Genomic DNA, 19,200 nt, shown 5'->3' on the forward strand with positions numbered 1-19,200 from the left:
TTCATTTAGTTTCGCGTTATAAACATTCATTTAATCCTCACTTTCCTCGTGGTGTTTATACATGGTCTTGCAGAATTTGACCTTGATGTCGTTTGACAACAGTACTTCCCCCTGGGATTTTAACAAATTACTTCGATTTGATTATTGCGTTCACAATTTCTGTAGCGAGACGGTATCAAACTTTTGTTTTGTTCCCATTATATTGCGAAAAAATACGGTTTCAATCATTACTATATTTGGCACCTTATATTTGCAAAAATAGTACAGTTCAGTTCTGTTCGAATTGTCTGATTGAGTTTGTTGATTGTTGCTTAAAATGATCAAATATTTAAAAATTATTTTGTCTTGTTACAAAATATGTATAAAATCTGCATGAATATCCAATAATCTGTAATCTGTATGTAAATATGATGTGCTCCCTTGGCCGAGTGGTTAGCGTCATAACTAACATGCCGGGTGTTCGGGTTCGATTCCCGTTCTGGTCGGGGGAATTTTTCGTCAGACATTTCCTCCGACTTGCACTGTGATCACGCGTATTCTAGAGCTTGCCACTCAGAATGCATTCAAGGCGTGTTATTTGGCATAGAAATCTCAACTAAGTACTAATAAAAATGACGCAAGTAATACTACGTTGAGACGGCGAAGTTCCTCTAGGAACGTTAGTGCCATTGAAGAAGAAGTATGTAAATATTCTTGGTCGAAAAACATGCTGAAAATCTGTATCATTGCAGAAAAATCTGTATATGTGGCAACACTGGTTACGAGTGTTGTTGTCTTTTGCGTAGTATTTATGGGAATCTGGATTTCCTACAATGCTGCTGATGGAAACAAAACACCGTAACAGAGTGGATATCGAAGATAACATGAGGTGTGCTTTTCGACAACGTTCTCAAGAATCACGATTTTGGCGGGAATAGTTCAGGCGCAGGTGCCATACTGACTTGCCAAACTTTATATACCTTTTTTGTAATCAGATACAAGTATAAAATCAAATTTGATGCGATTATAACTTGAAAACCGTCTGTATTCTTTTATTATATTACTGATATGCTAAAGACTTTCTTACAAAATACTGATAGGGGGGAAGCACTGTGCTCCCGTGGCCGAGTGGTTAGCGTCAAACCTAACATGCCGGGGGTTCGGGTTCGATTCCCGTTCTGGTCGGGGAAATTTTTCTTCAAAGAAATTTCCTCTGACTTGCACTGTGGTCACGCGTATTCTAGAGCTTGCCACTCAGAATGCATTCAAGGCGTGTTATTTGGCATAGAAATCTCAACTAAGTACTAATGAAAATGACGCAAGTAATACTACTTTGAGACGGCGGAGTTCCTCTAGGAACGTTAGTGCCATATAAGAAGAAGAAGGGGAAGCACTGTGAATAATTTTCGTAAATGGGGGAATGAAGCAAAAAAGGTTGTAAAACACTGCTGTAGAGAAGGAGCCTGGAGAAATTCGAAATTTTTCCTCATATTTGGGGAGAACAAAATGATGAACGAAGCCATTTTTTCGCCATTCAATCTTATACCTATCAAGCATGATGTGTTTTTGAGAGTTAGCGTATGGAAAGTGAAATCTAATGTTTGATATCAAAAATCAGCTTAAGATTTTGCGATGGATCTGTGTAGTTCCGTCGATTCCACCCACAGCCAAAAAAAGCTAAATTCCATACACCCAATGATTAATCGTCCCTAATCGACTGCTCTTTCTGCTCGCGGATGTGTCCGACGATAGGGGCGATCGACAAAAAGGTGAAATCGTCTCCATCGTGTGGTACCGGGGGTTGATATCGACTGACAGGCGTTTTTTTTTTGCAGAGGAACTGATTGAATAAATCCAATGACATGTTTAGATTTTTTTCTGCTGCATTTGCATACTTTAAAATTCCCAATGGGGAAGCGTTTAGCATAATGCGAAATGAAACAGCGTCGTCTCACTCGTGGTGACGGGGGGAAGGATGCTGTGAGTTTCCGTCTAAACGACAGACGCATTGAAGACTTTGATTTATATTTATATAAACATCTTACAGAGATCATCTAAATATACAACGCCAGTGTCACATGCGGAAGTTATTATGCAGCGGAGATATGATATTTTCGACGAAAATGATTTAGTGTTGAATATATTCTGATTAAATTAGATGAACACTTAAAGCTGGAAGCCTCATATGAGTAAAGGACAGAGCGCGTTTCTATTCCGAATGATGACAGTAAGATCTGAGCCTGGCATATCTGATTACGTCGCACATTTGGATGTCAAAGGCTGGGTGAATAGAAATGTGCCTACTATGTCAACTACCCAAAGATGCTCTTAACTTTTTCGATGGATCTTCTAATGCTAGAGTTCAAACTATCATGATGCAATGCAACCCAAAAATCATCGTTTTGCTGCAAATATCATTGATTCACCCATTATCCCATTGGTTGGCCTCTAGTTTATAAAAAGACGGGTGGATAATGTCAGGGACACTACAACAAAACTTTAAATATTTTTTTGAATATCTAAGTAGTTTTTCTGTATCTCTAAGCGAAATAACAACTCCAACTCTCCCAAAAACATCGTTCTGAAAGAAATAATCTTCAAATTATACTAATACTAACATCCACATTTTCAGTTTTCAACCGAAAAGCACTCCGCAATAATATACCTTCTTAACATCCGGCTTAAAACGTGCTGCACTTTGATGCCACTTCCAACCCGGAAACAATGCTCGAGTTCGCGAAAAATGGATGACCGATCGGAAAAAGTCACCAATAAACCCAAAAACACTCCTGAATTTAGACAAGCCGGCAAAACAAGCATTCAGCTTTAACACATGGTGTCGGCTGATGACCGTCCAAAGTGAAACTGAAAATAGGAAGAAGGGAGAGAGTGTAGAATTATAGAGGTTTTACGCTGTCGCATAACCTGCTTCTTGCCTCGAAAAAAGCCAATTTAGAAAACTAAACCAAAATTCTCGTTCGCATATTGCATTGCACAGAATGCTTCCACTGAATATTTTCAAAATATCTCTCAACTTTAGCACATGGTGATGACTGATCGCGGTCTAGAGCGAAACAAAAAAAAATTGAAACGCAACCACAATTGATGCAACGTGACAACGAAGAAAGAAACTGTATCATGTAAGCTTACGCTCGAATTGCATTCAAAAATATTCTAGGTGCATTGTGGAAGAATGTGAGCGGCGAGTAAAATCGGAAAAAATACCTATTTTATTCGTTATAGCGTTTCATGATTTCAATAAATAAATATTATGTCAAATATATACCGGGAATTTGTAGTTTTAAATCTTCCCACTAAACGTTTCACAGTTTTTAATTTTTTTTTGTTGGATCTACTGTCATTTGTCTTAAGGCAGTATTCTGGTCTACAAATTTGAAAAAAAAATCTTTCATATTTCTGTAGTTTAGGCATTCAAGAATGTACCTTAGAAAGCACATATCGACAATGCTACTTCAATGAACTTCAAACGCGTTTTTCTCGAAACTAGTTTTTTTTAACTGGCGTACACAATATCTCAAGTTCCACTGAACCGATTCATGTGGATCTTTTATGAATACAATCTGTATGGATCTCTCTATCACGTGAACCTCTAAAAAATGATAACTTTTAAATTTTACTATTTAAAAAATCGGGAAACATAACAATTTTTTTTTGTTTTTCAAACGGTCGCCATTTTGTAAAAAAAAATGTTTTTGACTTGTCCGAGGATCATGCGATAGCGGCATCTTTGGTGATTCAGAATCTGTTCGATTTTTAGTTTCAGATAACCAGAAGGGATGGAATCGTGTACGCCATGTCACAGCTTTTTTTTAATCCTTCCACTTCATCAGCTCTAACTATTTTAGTTAAGAATATTTCTTCTCTGTTCAATTTTTGTGTTATTGTTAAAAGATAGATGAACAAATAATGATATAATATATAGTAGAAATATTCTTTGTTTTATTTTTACGAAGCTAGAAAAAACGTCCGAAATTCGTGCCGCTACACAAGAATACCCCCTTAATGTCAATTTTGGGCGCCATCTGAACTTTTTTGGCTCAGCGGTATTTGATATGGATAATTCCATTGGTGGTGTTGTAAACAGTCAATAAAGAGTATTATCTTGACGTTATGAGGCGTTAAAGAGAGAGAGAAATCTCGCCACAAACGGCCAGTTTTGTGGGAGGGTAATATTTAAATTTGGTACCATGATAATGCACCAGCTCATCGTTTGATCATTGTGAACGATTTTTTGATCAAAAATGTCACGAATGTGATTGAACAACCACCGTATTCTCCAGCTATGGCCCCGTGCGACGTTTTCCTATTTCCGGTACTCATTAAACCGCTCCGTGGCACCTATTTTGACAGCATTGAAGACATAAACACTAATTCGCTGCGTGAACTGTAGGCAATTTCTGAATACAGCTATAAAAAGTCGATGACAATGATAAAGCTAGAAGATAAATGAAGCATTTCAATTGAAAACACAAATCCCTGGTATATGTTTGACTAAAACAAAAAAATGACAAAAAAATGCGGGGAATAATTTCTATTAATTTGTGTATTTGGAATAAAAAGCCAATCTTTAACTGAGGTATACCACCCGAAAAAATGAAATGAGCCCTTACATTCCAAGGTTAGACATAGTCCTACGCCAACACATTAGCAGCGAAACCTAAAGTAGATTCCGGAAGGTGTGTACGAAAAATGTTTAGTTGATTGAAAAATTCGTTGGAAAAAGCGCATTATTTTGAGGGCAAAGGAGTTATAATAAATTTTATTTAGGTGTATTTAGGTATAACATATGTAAAAATATTAAAAAAAGCTCTTAATTTGCACATGTTCTGTTTTTCGTTTGAAAACTGGGGTAGTTATTCGGGTATTTGAATTTGATTTCATTTTCTTCAGTACTTATCATTTCCTAATTAAGTGTATTTCAAATTATCTTGCCTTACGGAATTACGTCATGAAATAATGATAATTGTTTTTTGGTGCCAAATGTCTTAAAATTGCATGGCACGTCGAGATTTACAATAATGTCAACAAAAAATTATTTTGGCAAAAATTGACTTTTCAGGAATCGGCCAAGTGTCGAAAAAAAATTTTTTTTCACCAAATTTTTTTTTTTAGTGATAACAGTAAATCTCGACAAGTAATGCAATTTTAAGACATTTGACACCAAAATTTGTTTTTTTAATCCTCGATTTTCGATGATCTTTCGTTAAAAAAAAAACTCAAATTTTAACATCTGTGACACTAGTAAATGATGTCCGAATGAGCTAATATTTTGCATGGGGTATATTATCGTGCAAATCAACATTTTGCAGCAAGCTCCGAATGGAAAATCGGGATTACTATTTCTATTGACTCCCAAAACCATACTTTGTGTCTCGTATTCTAAAAAAAACTAAGTCCCAGAGTGTCGATTTTTGACAATTTTTTTTTCGAGATGACATTAAATCTCGATGTTTCATGCAATTTCAAGACATATAGCATCAAATTTTTTTTCTCAAAAACCCCAATTTCTTTTACTCCCCCCTTGGGTGATTTTTCGCTTTTCAAAAAACTCAAACTTTGACCGCTTTGCGCCACTGTCCCTTAAGTTCGATTGCGCTTATATTTTGCATAGGGTGTTCTTTCGAGGTGGCGAACATTTTTTTATGGGGTAACTTTTTGAAACACGAGAGCTAGTGTACATATTACCAACCGTATGTAGAATTAATGTCAGATGCAATGCACATCCCTACCGATGATTGATACAATTTACAACACGTTATTGGTAACGTTGATGAATGTCATTTTTGGCAATCGCCAAGTCATCATTTCAAATTTCGCATCAATACATAAAGACAAATTATGTTCAAACATTTTCAAACATGTGTAGGGTATATGTCAATCGTTTGAGTACGGGGCTAATTGTATGAGCATGTGCAAAAAATCCAGATGAGCTTGGGTATATTTAAAAAAATACTAAAAAACATACTTTAACACAAAAGTTGTGTTGAAGTAAAAAAAATAAAATAAAAAAGTGGTATTTATGAAATTTATAAACATTAACTTAATTATATAAATATATTTTTTTAAATAATGAGCAAACTATAATTAAACTATTTCATTCACAATTATGGTTATTCTTAACGCGTGAAGTACTCTTATACAAATTGAGCAAATTAAATTTGATATTTTCACTTTTTCGCCCTTTTTATTATCACATTCTACACATCGCCTTATATTTCCTCACTGTTAGTTTTTAAGGCGCTTTTCAAAAATCTCTTAAATCCATCGAAAAATGGATGAGCAATGAGCGATAGAATCTAAATTAATTCAATTTGTACCTCCAATATGTTCCCGGAAGACGAAATCCTACGTTAAAAAGTGCCAAGTAAAAAATCTTAGTATCAAACAAGAGGAGTGCTATCGCGCTCCCTTCGGCTCGAAAGGGTGAGCCAATGTTGAACCGACGGTTAATACTGCGTATTTGACATTTGTTTATCATTTTTATCGCGTAGCAAACAAATCCATAAAAAGACAAAAAAAAAACGCCATACACTCTGCCCAACTTCTATAAGACCAGGTATTGATCTTGCTGGTTTGTGTCATTGTAAACAAACAACGCTTCAATTCATATTCTAGTGTATATGTATTGGTAACTATCATACATTGCGTGATTTTCATATGTGTGTGTGCAAGCGCTGAGCTTAAACAAATGTTTTTGTATTGTTCAAGTGTCAAGTTTCTATGAGACCAGTTACATTTTCCGTTGTTTTTAGTTAGATTGATTAACAAATTTGAAAAAGCCGAAAGGAATCGATGCATTTCACAAAGAAAATGTTGGAATTAGAGAATGTGATCGTTGGATCGGACGATCCAATCAAGTAGTTCTCAATTATTTGACGAATCCTCAAGGATACGGTAAAAATAACACGTAAGCTCTCTAACCGGGATAAGCGGGATATAGTTATAACAGCTTCGAATACTTCAAAATCGCTTATGCAAATAAAGCAATCTTAGAATTTGAATGTTTCACGGGAGACAATTCGTCAAATTTTGGTAAAAAGTCCTTACATAAAGAGGGCTTAAAAGGTTAAAGCTTCTCATCTTGCATCATCTCATATCGAAAAACGTCTGAGTTTTGCCAAAGCTCACATGAATCAACAGTGGGACATGGTATGTCATGACAAAGAACGTTTTCAAAAGAATATATTTTGCTATATACCATAACGAAAAATTCTACAATTATTTTTTTACTTTTAACTTTGCCAGGCTATCTTCAGTGACGAAAAAAAGTTCAATTTGGATGGTCCTGATGGTTTCAACGGGTACTGGCGTGATTTACGTAAGGAGGAATAGTATTTTTCAACCAGGAATTTTTGTGGAGGCTCTTGCATGGTTTGGGGGGGATTCTGTGCAACTGAAAAGCTTAAGATAGCTTTCACATCATTCAAGGATTACATACATGTTTTGAAATCCTCTCTTCTACCGTTTTGCGTGGATATCGTCACAAAAAATTCACATTCCAGCAAAAAAAAATACTACTATTGAAGAGCTCAAGGTTTCGGAAAAATGGAAAAAATATCGAAAAATCGGTTCTGAAAAATTTGGTAAAAAGTATTCCAACAGGAATTTTCCAGATTATTAGCCGAAATGCCAAGGTTGTCAATTATTGACATGTAAATCAGGCAATAGCTTTGTATTTTTCATTGATAATACTAATCAATTTTGAAATGGTCTTATAGAAACTGGACAGCTGAAATTATCATAATTAAGCAGAAATAAATAAAAAAAAAACAACTCTTTTGAACGAAATTGACGTTAAATTTACTTTATTCTAAGCATTCTACAATGTATGAATGTATCTTGTTGAATTCTAACTGTTTGTGTTGCAAAGAAACATAAGCAGGGTGGTCTTGTAGAAGTTGAACAGAGTGTATATACAATTTTTTTTAAGAGTGCAGTCATTGTATTGTGTACTCCTGTCACTCAGTCTAATCTAAACGTTGCATACAGTTGTTATTTGCTTCAAAATGCTAAAAAAACGAAACCTTATAGAACACCATGCCACTGGCAAATGCTACCGTCAAATGGTTGATATCGTTCGAACAAGCAAAGTTAAGAGTAAAAAAGGACGTCCACCAAAGACAACTTCTTCACATCTTCACATCTAGGCTATCGTATGGAAAGCTAATCAAAATCAAGATTTATCCGCTTCGGAAATTTCAAAACAAATAGAGAGTGAGTTTTCCATCCAGATGGCACCTCAGACAGTACGCAATCGACTTCCTAAACGAGGTTTTAAGAGTCTAGTGGCACTTAAGTAACCATGGCTATCAGAGATTTTGAAAAATGCCTGAAATGGGGAGAAGATCGCAACTGCAGACAAGATGACTATAACCGAAAAGTGGTCATTGTGCTCTATTTTGAAAGTTAAGGAATTCAAGAAAATTATCTAAGTAATCCTAATTGAGCGGAACGAAATCGGACCACAAATTATAGCTCATCTTTTTGACTCAATGTGATGACGATGCCAAGCTGTCATTCATGTCGAGAGTGATCACACAAAATATTAAGTGGATATCGGGAAAAAGTGAATATATGGTTGTGCCTTATTTTCACTGTTATTTCAATCATCTGATCCCAAAAATTGTAACCTTCGTCAATAATCACATCAACATTTTTTGGTAGATTATTTGTAGGAAAAATGGAGAATGAACCAGGGGGGGTGGATAAACTTTTTTTTGCATACTTCATGTTCTAATAACTGTGTTTCATCGACCAACTGTCGGTACTTTTTCTTCACGGTTTGCATAACAAAATGAGATCCGTGTCCATGGTACACTTCGAAATCAATTCAGCTCCGGCTCCTAAATGATTGAAAACCCATTTTGCTGTATGCAGATCATCCCACGTTTCATTGCCCACAAGAGGAGCACCATCATACGTGTGCGCAAAGGAATATTCAATTCACCTGACAATCGCACCTCAAGAAGAAGTAATGTTATTCGATCGCTTTGGGGTGGTGTCGGTTAAAACACAAATCCTTGGCCATTCATCCCAACATCCCCTCAACCAAACAAAACGGCAGCGAAGAAATTATTGCTTGCTTCTCTCGTTGCAGCAGCAGTTGTTGTTACTGTCTTCCTGTCAACAATAGTGCGAGATGAAAACAACTCCGCAATGTATAACGAATGGACATATATTTTGTTTTTTTTTCTCCTCGCTACATGTTATACTTTTCGAAGCGCAAAAACCTCGCCAAAGGCGGCCCAAAGAGGTGGATGTGGGAGTCGCGAGGCGTACACGCGAGAGTCGCGAGGGTGTATGTGTGGATGTATGTTACCATACCAACCCGAGAGACAGATCTAGGCGAGAGATACAGAGAAAGAGAGATTGTTGAGTTTGAGATGGGAATATGGGCCACAATGAGAGGTTCAATTAATTGTGCTGTCCACTTGGCTACTGTTTGCCGCGACACATCTGCTTGCGCTGAACGGGAGCAAATTGTTAGAAATAACTTTAGCGGCCCCCGCGGGCAGCTTGCGACATTGTATGATAACCAAGCCACGCGGCCAAGGTGAGAGAATTACATCATTCGTCGAACGTTGTGTGAAAAAAGATAGCTGAGCACAAACAAAAGAATGGCCGAAGGGCTGCTTTCATCTATTGTTTCAACAGAAAATTTAATGAAGATGGGAAATGTGTCAAAAGGATTTCTGCTCCGGGGGGGTCGAGCTTCTATAACAATCCCTGCATATTATCAGCGTTTGCAAGATCAACAGAAGCAAAAGAGGAGGAACAAACACTCAGGGCTCTACTGTGCTCTCAGAGCACAGCGCTATCATTACCCATATTGCTTCACCAAAGGAAAACGAGGGGCTAGAAGATGGCGGATACACTGAGCACACGATTCCTTTGTGATAATAACATAATTTTTTTTTTCAATCATCGTTGCTTTTTTTCGCTAAGAATGCGGGTAATTTATACACACCACATATCGGAAGTCCGTTTCATAACTTCCTAACGACAATCACCCATTGCCTCTCCGTCAATCCAATGCCGTGGCCTGAACCCCGGCCCGTATATCGGAACCGAAAGGGAGCAAGGCGACGCCGCATATCGAAAGTGTGGCTGTTCAAATAGCGAATTCATTCAAATGAGTGGAAGCACAATAAGGTTCCTTGGAAAACTGCTGCGCCGTCAATTGGTCCCATTGATAGCAGCCAATTAAAGTCGAAGTTGGGGATGATTCAATCGCGATGTTTTCTGTGTTTTTTTTTGCTATCTGTTGGGACGCTTTTCTAAACACAGCACTGCTGCTGCTGTATGTGTGAATTTTTATCGAACATATTGTTTGGTGACCGTGGCTTTTAATGAATCACGGAAACAGTTTTTCGGCCGAAAGAAACATGAAAGCACTTCTTGGCACATTTTACCGTTCGTTTGGAGCCAGGAACCGGAGGGTGACATCTAGTAGTAGCTCCAATTTGGAAATTCAGCCATTAATTTTGGAATGTGAACACAAATATATAAATCTCAATCGAATCCAGATTCTGAGGACTCTGGAGTTGGAACTTAAATCAGGATTCTAATTAAGAATCCGAATTAGAAAATCAAATGTATGATTTGAATCTGAAATCTGAAGAACATATTAAACTTGAATCTGTAATTCGAATTCAAATGCAATGCGAGAATCTCCAGGTCCTGGTATTTGAATGTGAAAGATAATTTTGAAGAATCCGAGAAACGAACTTATCTTAAATTCTGGAATTCGAGTCAAAATACGAATCAACAATGTTGAAATTATGATTTTGATCCTTAATTTGAATTCCAAATAAGGAACATGAGAACAGAAAAAAATTATAAACTGATTTTGAGTCAGAATGTGAATCTAGAATCTCTAGATCTAGATCAAATCTCATCCGGAATTTGTGACTGGATTCGGTATCTGGAATGTGATCTTAGAATATGAAATCTAACTGCGAGTCTCTAATCCGTATCTGGAATCACGACTCTGAGGACTCTGGGTTTGGGTATTGAATCTGGACTCTAATCAAGAGTCTGGGTCGGAAAACCAAATCTAGAATTTGAATCTGCAATTGGAATCTGAGTGTGAAACTAAAATTTTCAGATTCTGAAACTGGTACTTGAATGTGAAATCTAGAGGTAGGCTCCGAGAAATAGCTAAAATTTGAAATTGGAATCTGTCACAATCTTCAGATTTAGATTTTGATTCTGGATTTCAGCTCTAAATATGAAACACGAGAAACGGATAAAACCCAAATCTGTAACCTGAATTTAGATTTCGAATCAGAATACAACTGTAGATTCTTCAGATCCTGTATCTGGAGTTTGAATGTGAAAGGCAAATCTGAAAAACGGATGAACATGGATCTGTACTCAGAATCTGAAGTTCAACCGGATTGCAAGTGAAGAATCTTTAGATTTTGAAACTGGTATAAGAGTGGAAAATCTGCAAATGGAATCTTAAAAACGGATAAAGCTGGAATCTGTGATCTGAATCCGGATTTGAATCAGATTTTTGATTTTAGAATTTGGAAACTCACCCATTGATTTTGGATTGTAAACACAAATGTGAACACAAATTTATATATCTCAATCAAATCAAATTTTGAATCTGAATCTTGGATTGTGATCTGGAATCTGTGACTCAATTCAGGATTTTGAATGTTATTCTGGAATCTGAAATCTAAATGCGAATGTCTAATCCGGATCTGGAAGCAAGATTCCGAGGACTTTGAGGTTGGAACCTCAATCGGGATTTCATCAACTAGGAATCTGATTTGCAAAATCAAATCTATGATTTGAATCTGAAGAACAAATCAAACTTGGATCTGTAGTCTGAATCTGTAGTTAGAATTCGAATGCTAAGCTAGAATCTCCAGGTCCTGAATCTTGCACAAAAGTCGAATGTGAAACCTGAATTTGGAGAATCCCAGAAACCAACTTATCTGAAATTCTGTAATTCGAATCAGAATAAGAATCAGCAATCTGCGAATTATGGTTTCGATCTCGAATTTGAATTCCGAATAAGTAATATGAGAACAGAGAAATTTTAGATTGAATCCGGAATTTGAGTCAGAATGTGAACCTAGAATCCTCAGATTCAGAATCTAGAGAGTCTGAAAGTCTGTATTTGGAATCTGGAAAACGGATAAAACTTGAATCTGTAATCTGAATCTGGAATTCAAATCCGAATACGAATCTAGAACCTACTGGAATCTGTGGCTGGATTCGGTATTTTGAATGTGATCTTGGAATCTGAAATCTAACTGTGAATATCTAATGCGTATCTGGAATCACGACTCTGAGGATTCAGAGTTTGGGTCTTGAATCTGGACTCTAATCAATAGTCTGAATCGGAAAATCAAATCTAGAATTTAAATCTGGAATCTGAAAAAACCTAATTTCAATCTGCAATTTGAATCTGAGTGTGAACCTAGAATTTTCAGATTCTGAAATTGGTATTTCAATGTGAAATCTAGAGATGGAATCCGAGATACAGATAAAACTTGAATTTGAAATCTGCTACAATCTTCAGATTTATATTCTGATCCTGGATTACAGCTCTGAATCTGAAATAAGATATTCAGGATCTAGAATCTGTTGTTTGAATCTGAGATTCGAATATAAATTCAAATTTCGACCAGGAAATGTGCATTTGTGCAGACTAGAATATGTTTCCTAAACACGATCTTCTAAACCTAGGAACCAGGAAAAATCGTGCAGACATTAGAGTCGAATGAACTTTCCAGTTTGAAGTCTCTATAGTATAAAACGTAGAAGTTGAAGTTGTTGATTCATGCAAGCCGGGGATACTTCTGCACCCGTTTTTATGCAAAAGTGCTCTCCTAACACGGATTACAAAAGCGGGTACGAATACAACGCTTTGGCTCGGTTATCCAAGATTGCATTGAAGGATATGCCTTCATATTTTCTGCTCACTGAATCTCTACGCATACCATTTGATGATTAGGCAAAATGCTGCAATTTACTTGTAATGAAGGACATAATCTATTACAATTCATGAATTGACCTTACATGGCATTTATTCAATCTCTTCACTCACAAAGCAAATACGTTGAATTCAATTGAATTCGGAAATTCTTTCATTCAATCAAAAATCTAATCAATACAAACAAACGATTGTTAAGCTAAGGTAATCTCACGTCAACCTCAAGGTTATATCATAGATATAACCCAGCCATTTTTTGACGTAGAACTACGTCTTTCAGGAAGGGTGCCAAATCAGAAAACAGGTCACGTTTTTATGAAATAAAGTTAACGTTAATAACTGTTTTCACTGTGAACGAATTCTCAGGATTTGCATACCAATCGAATAGGAAATTCTTTAAGATTTTTTTGATAAGCTATACATTACAATTCGCTAATCTCTAAACGGTTTAAATTGTTGAAAACTGGAAGAACTTCCTCTTTTCTCATACATTTGTTCTGCCTATTTGTGTGCTAACCCTTCCCGTATTTCGAATGCTTATAACTCGAACATTTCTTAACAGATCGGAAGGCATCAATTGAAAGGAGATATTTTTACGCGTCTATCACAATTAATAAAACATTATTTTTCATGAGATGAACAATTGAATAACTGTAAAATGTCAAACGTCATCTAAACGCCCTAACTGCCAAGTTTTGATTGGCCCGATTTACGGTTTCTCCAACACAGACATCGAAATCGATGTGCCTGGGGGAATCCGCTTTGTCAAAACATGCAAATCGGGGGTATTTTTTGGTGTTGGGTACTTTTCTGCCCATGTTAGTATAGGAGACGTAAACGACAAAATGAACAAAATCGATTTTTTTGCTGTTTCGCATTCTACACAATGTAATACGTTTGCTCAACATGCAAACAAACATTTTTTGTTCGAAAACATTTGAGCAATTTTGAAAAAACCTTTCCAAAAATCACTGTTTGTCCGCATAACAGACGTAGTTCCATACAGCTTTCATACATCGCTCGAAAATCAACATTTGTCAGTATGATGTGCTATAAGCTAAATCTACATTCCGATAGTGTCTTATGACTTAGTGTTTCCTAATAGATGAATATAAGAAACCATTGAAACGCTGCTCATATAATTACTATTTTCTGTACACGATGAACAAAGAGAAGCAACTGTGTTTTACAATTTTATAATTATCTAATTTTCTACATTTGAATCTTCAATGATAATGAATCAATCAGATCAGGAGTAAAATTAAAATAATATTGGTTCTTAGCATTATTGCTCCTCGGATTCAACATTGAATTATTCGACATACTCAGCATTTACTCATACCGTTGGAGTAAGTCACTCCACCATCTTTATGCGATTGATCGTGATATCGGTAAATCATGTTACTAAAATTACCAACATTGCAGATTACCTTTACAAATTCAATTAATTGAAAAAACACGAACTAGCTGTTCTTATCATATCACAGAGTATTCTTCAGGAAAAAAGTACTATCATAGACTCGCAACAAATCAAGAGAACCTTTTCCAGACATTTCATAAAATTTCTTCCAAACTTTTTTGATTTTGTCCGATAACAACTGAAACTTCCGACGGAGACGTTTTTAGTATTATCGGAATTGTAAATACTAACGCCTCCAATTTTTTGTCATCTAAATTTATATAGTCGCCTTCAAAATAGGTCCCCTTCTGAAACAATGCACTTTTTCCAGCCAACGTCCATTCGTCGATACCATTTTTATAGCTGAATTCAGGAGTTGCCAGGAGTTCACGCCCCAATCTTCGATGCTGTGGGTTCCGTCACGGTGCGGTTATTTGGGTTTTGGAAATAGAAAAAAAGTCACACATAGCCAGTAATTATGCATTGGTAGAAGGTGGGATATGAATTTTATCGTTCTAGCATGTCTAGCAACTTCTGTTTGAAGAACATTGAGCTATTTTGGCTCAAGTCGAGCTGCGACTTTTCCCATGTTCAAAATATTAACCACAGTCTCTCTCTACAACCTTGCCCAGTCGAACTCGACGGACATCATTTTTCGAAAGCTTCATCTTAAGTTTCAACTAAAAGGACTTTAACTGGGCCGCCTTTCTCGTCCAGTTAGCGAACGACTACTGTAAATATTTTGGTAGTTGAATTTTGAACCTCTAGGCCTTTTATCCACAACAGAAAAACGAACCCAATTTCCTCGTCTCAAATTGGGACAAAACTCGCGTGACGCTTGCCTGGAAGCCTTGCGTCCATACGCCTTGATTTCGACAATCGAAACAGCATTCTATTTAGGCTTTTGAGCCGCAGGCGAATTCGAACCAAAGTGTGTAACATATACGCAACAGACAATCCAGAGCTGAACAGCTTAATTGAAGCACTACTGCGGTGCTGAGATTGGCACCCTGATTACTGCACCATATTTTTCTCTTATTACTGGCGTTGCACGATGCTGCTTTACGCGCTCTTTTATGACTCTGTGTTACGATGGTCCTTCTACCGTTGGCTGATGTGCGTATGGGAAAAGAGGAACCAAGGAATGGGGGGGGGGGGTGTCAAACCGTACGCCCGTCATTTCCTAATGTTGTTGCAGTTTTGACAATTTTTATTTGACAGCTGTCACAAGGGGTAACCACATGAGTTGTTCGTTCTAGCGAGGTGCAACCGCAACGCGGGCTATGATTGATAGACAGAACTTAGACGACGATGTCTTCAAAAGAAAACATAATAAACATCAGTATGTGAAGATAAAAATACATTTCCAATGTGCAGAGGCGTTCGGTTATCAGCAATCCCTCCCCAAATTTTCTTCTAATTGTCAGCAACTATCAGGGATGAGGAGTTTTGATAGCGAGGATCGAATCGGGCATCAATACTACCGAGGTTCTGCACTGTTTGTATTCAAGAAGCTCTGACTCTTATCACCAAAACTAAGCGCTCCCTCCGCTTTCTCTTCCTCTCCTTTGGCAGCGATTATCGTATCGTATGGTGATTACTGGTGTGGTGGTGGTGGTGGTGGTAGTAGTAATGATGGTGGTGAAAGTGGTATGGTATTTGGGAGCTTCCGAACCGTTCTTTGTACCGCTGTTCTTTCACTTCCAAAAACGCGCATCATGTTTTGCTGTGGATGGCTTCTTTCTGGACGCAGCAGCAGTCAGTGCCATGCGATTTCGATGGGGGCTCTTCGCGTGTGATGGCTGTGTTAGTGAGTGAGTGAGTTGGTGGGGCATGAGGACTGATAACCAAATGTTTGAAAACTGACGGCAGCGAGAGCGATATCACTGTGGAAATGTGTAAATATGGCAATGAGGCGCGCGATGTGCGACTTTCGGTGGCAAGCGATGGAAAATTAGAACTGATTGATTGAGTTGCCAAAAAGAGCCTTGTCAAATAATGGTTTTCCTGAGTTGAAAAACAAATATGAAGATGTGAATGGCGGGCGGTGAATGGATGAGGGTGAACCTAACAAGGCGAGGGCGGGGATTCTGGGGATTCGGGAGAAAAAGATTGGTTGGGTTGTGCGTCATGATAACTTACCGTTGGTGCTGAAATGTGAGCGTTTGGAGGTTCCATCATCGGTGCCATCGTCGAGGGGCCTTTTGCGGGAATCCCCTAGTTCGGGACTCGGGCAGGTCGTATCCATAGCGGCATCAGCAGCCATAATTTGAACACTTTCTGCGTGGGAATACACTTTGACGGCTTACGGGGGGTTCCGGTTCCGAACGAAATGGTCAGTTGTTTTGGTTTGATTTGGGTAACAGATACCACGAGTTTCGTCGCCTCGTCTCTGACTGGACGCACTAGAGCCTGCTCCTCGTACCGATAGCTTACTGTTGGATTGTTGGAAAATCGTGTCTAGAGGCCCGAGGTCGAAACGCGATAGCGAATAATTGGTCAGTCTCACTTGTACCGTCGGTCGCGGCTACTCTGTGTATGTGTGTGCATCTGCGGTGCGCTCTCTCGTGGTTGATTTCCTAAGTTCGCGTTCTCTATATCTCACGCGCTACAGCTATAGACTTTGACTCTCACTTTTCTGACGTTTGGCCCGTGACGATCCCGTGCAAAGGCACTGCGCGAGAAAAATTGATTTCATAAATTTCTTCACACAAAGTTACTACTAACTGCTTGAAATTGCACACACTTCCGGCCCCAAATTACCCGTAATATCACACACTTAGCTTCACTCCTTTCGAGTACTATCCAACTATTTTTTATCTGTAATGTTCTGCGCCCGTGTTATCACACTTTTTTCTATCCCTTCGGGGAGGTCTACCTCTGCGGGCGTACGGATACAGAACTCTTCCACGGTCAACTACGAAATCACTAAAATCCACTTCTACTCTGAAGAGACTCTGCTCATTTTTTTTCTTCTTTTGCTTGCTGACTGCCTGCCCGTGCTTAAATCGTTTCACACATGCGAGCGCGAGACGCGACACCTATTGCGCAAGTGCACCGCTAAAACATTCACACATTCAGAGGGCGAGCGCGAGTCCGAATTTGAATCCGAGAGTCTCTTCGCTCCCGTCTTTATTTGTTATATTCTGTGCGGTTTGGCTCCTCTTCGTATTTATTTTATTTTATATTTTATGCTCCTTTTTTGCTTTATTGTTCCTATGCTTTCCGGCATTGATTCGCAGTCGATGTCGTCGTTGTTCAACCACACAAAATCGTTCCACCGTTGGTAGTGCTCGGAAATGGCGATGTATGTGAAGCAGCAGCGATGAGAGCACTGACTGAGAACAAACCACCGACCAGCGGCCTCAGCCTGTTTAGGTCACTCAGCAATCGGAGCACCCGAAGCGGCTCGGAACCTACTTCGTGCTCTTGCCTGGCATCTATGAGTCACTCACACGTAATTGAGCAATTTCACACACTTGCCGACTCGCTCTCACGCAAGTGCTTCTTCGATCGCACTCTCTCGCTCGTAGTCCCTCTTAATAGCTACCCGCCGCACGTACTGCAGAGGTAAATCTATGCCACAAACATAATCACTGACAGCGAGACTGTCATGTCGACTATTCTTCAAATGCACTCAAACCGTACAGAAAAACAAAGTCATCACCCACTAGAATCCATTATGAGTAACTACAATGGCCTGAAATCTTCGTGTGTCACAGCGCCCCGAGATAACACAATGAATTTGTATACACTGCGTAAAAACATATATTGATGTTTTCGAACACGGGTGACTGAGTGGTATCATGGATGTGTATGTGTGCGTGTGGGGCAGTACCACAGCACTACAGGAATTTTATTGGATCTCACGGCCCTGGCTGCTGTTGCTGCTGCTAATGGGTGGTTCTATGCTCGGCTATATTTGGATACAATGAACAAATGAGGGTTTTTTTTTCTCGTTCTCTTCAATTCAATGCTGGTATCCCACATACACGTGGAGATGTTGCCCAAATGTGTGTGATGTGTGTGATGTGCTGTGGCTGGTTTGCAGTGGGATAAAATGTGGCATTGGTGGACAAAATTTGTTGCTTTTTCAGAGGACTTGTGTTCAACATTAGGGTTACGGACGTTTTTATATACCTACACTCTGTTCAACTTCCATAAGGCCACGCTGATTCTATTTCGTTGCAACACAAACAAAATTTCAACAAGATACATTCATACATTGTTGAATGCTTAGAATAAAGTATATTTAACGTCAATTTCGTTCGAAAGAGTTGTTTGTTTATTTATTGTGCTTGAATATTACATTTTCAGCTGTCCAGTTTCTATAAGACCATTTCAAAATTCATAAGTATTATCACTGAAAAATTCGAAACTATCGGCTGATTTACATGTCAATAATTGGCAACTTGCCATTTCGACTAATAACCTGGAAAATTCGTGTTGGAATACTTTTTATCAAATTCTGCTGAACGGATTTCTCAATATGTTTCCATGTTACCGAAATTGCAACCTTGAGCTCTTCAATCGTGATGTACCGCTTTCCCTCAGTATAGATTCTGCGTACAAGGATCCCCCTGAGATTTTCAACAGGATTCAAGTCTGGAGAGTGAGCCGGCCAGTCCAAAAAAAATAAGTTTTTGGTCCTTAATCTATTGCTTAGTTTCCTTGCTGGTATGAATATGATATGATATGTAAATTTTTTGTGACGATATCCACGCAAAAATGGTAGGAGAGAGAGGATTCCAGAACATGTGTGTAATTCTTGAATGATGTGAAAGCTATTTTGAGCTTTCCGGTTGCACAGAATTCCACCCAAACCATGCACAAGCCTCCACCAAAATTC

The 19,200-nt window shown here is 38.2% G+C and overlaps 1 protein-coding gene across 4 annotated transcripts in view; it reads right to left on the reverse strand.

Moving 5' to 3' along the window:
* Positions 1–18,049, reverse strand: part of LOC129763156 (RNA-binding protein Pasilla) — a 151,096-nt gene extending 133,047 nt beyond the window's left edge. For 3 of the 4 annotated variants that reach the window (XR_008740811.1, XM_055761960.1, XM_055761959.1), the window contains exon 1: positions 16,494–16,633. Coding sequence is in view for 1 of the 4 variants with exons in the window: in XM_055761961.1 (XP_055617936.1) it covers positions 16,494–16,617 (124 nt within the window). In the remaining 3 variants the exon portion in view is untranslated. Of the gene's footprint in view, positions 1–16,493 lie in introns of all 4 variants that reach the window. The other variant, XM_055761961.1, reaches the window with a different exon arrangement.
* Between the last annotated feature and the right edge of the window lie 1,151 nt (positions 18,050–19,200).

Source organism: Toxorhynchites rutilus, chromosome 1 (assembly GCF_029784135.1).
Source record: "Toxorhynchites rutilus septentrionalis strain SRP chromosome 1, ASM2978413v1, whole genome shotgun sequence".
NCBI lineage: Eukaryota > Metazoa > Arthropoda > Insecta > Diptera > Culicidae > Toxorhynchites > Toxorhynchites rutilus.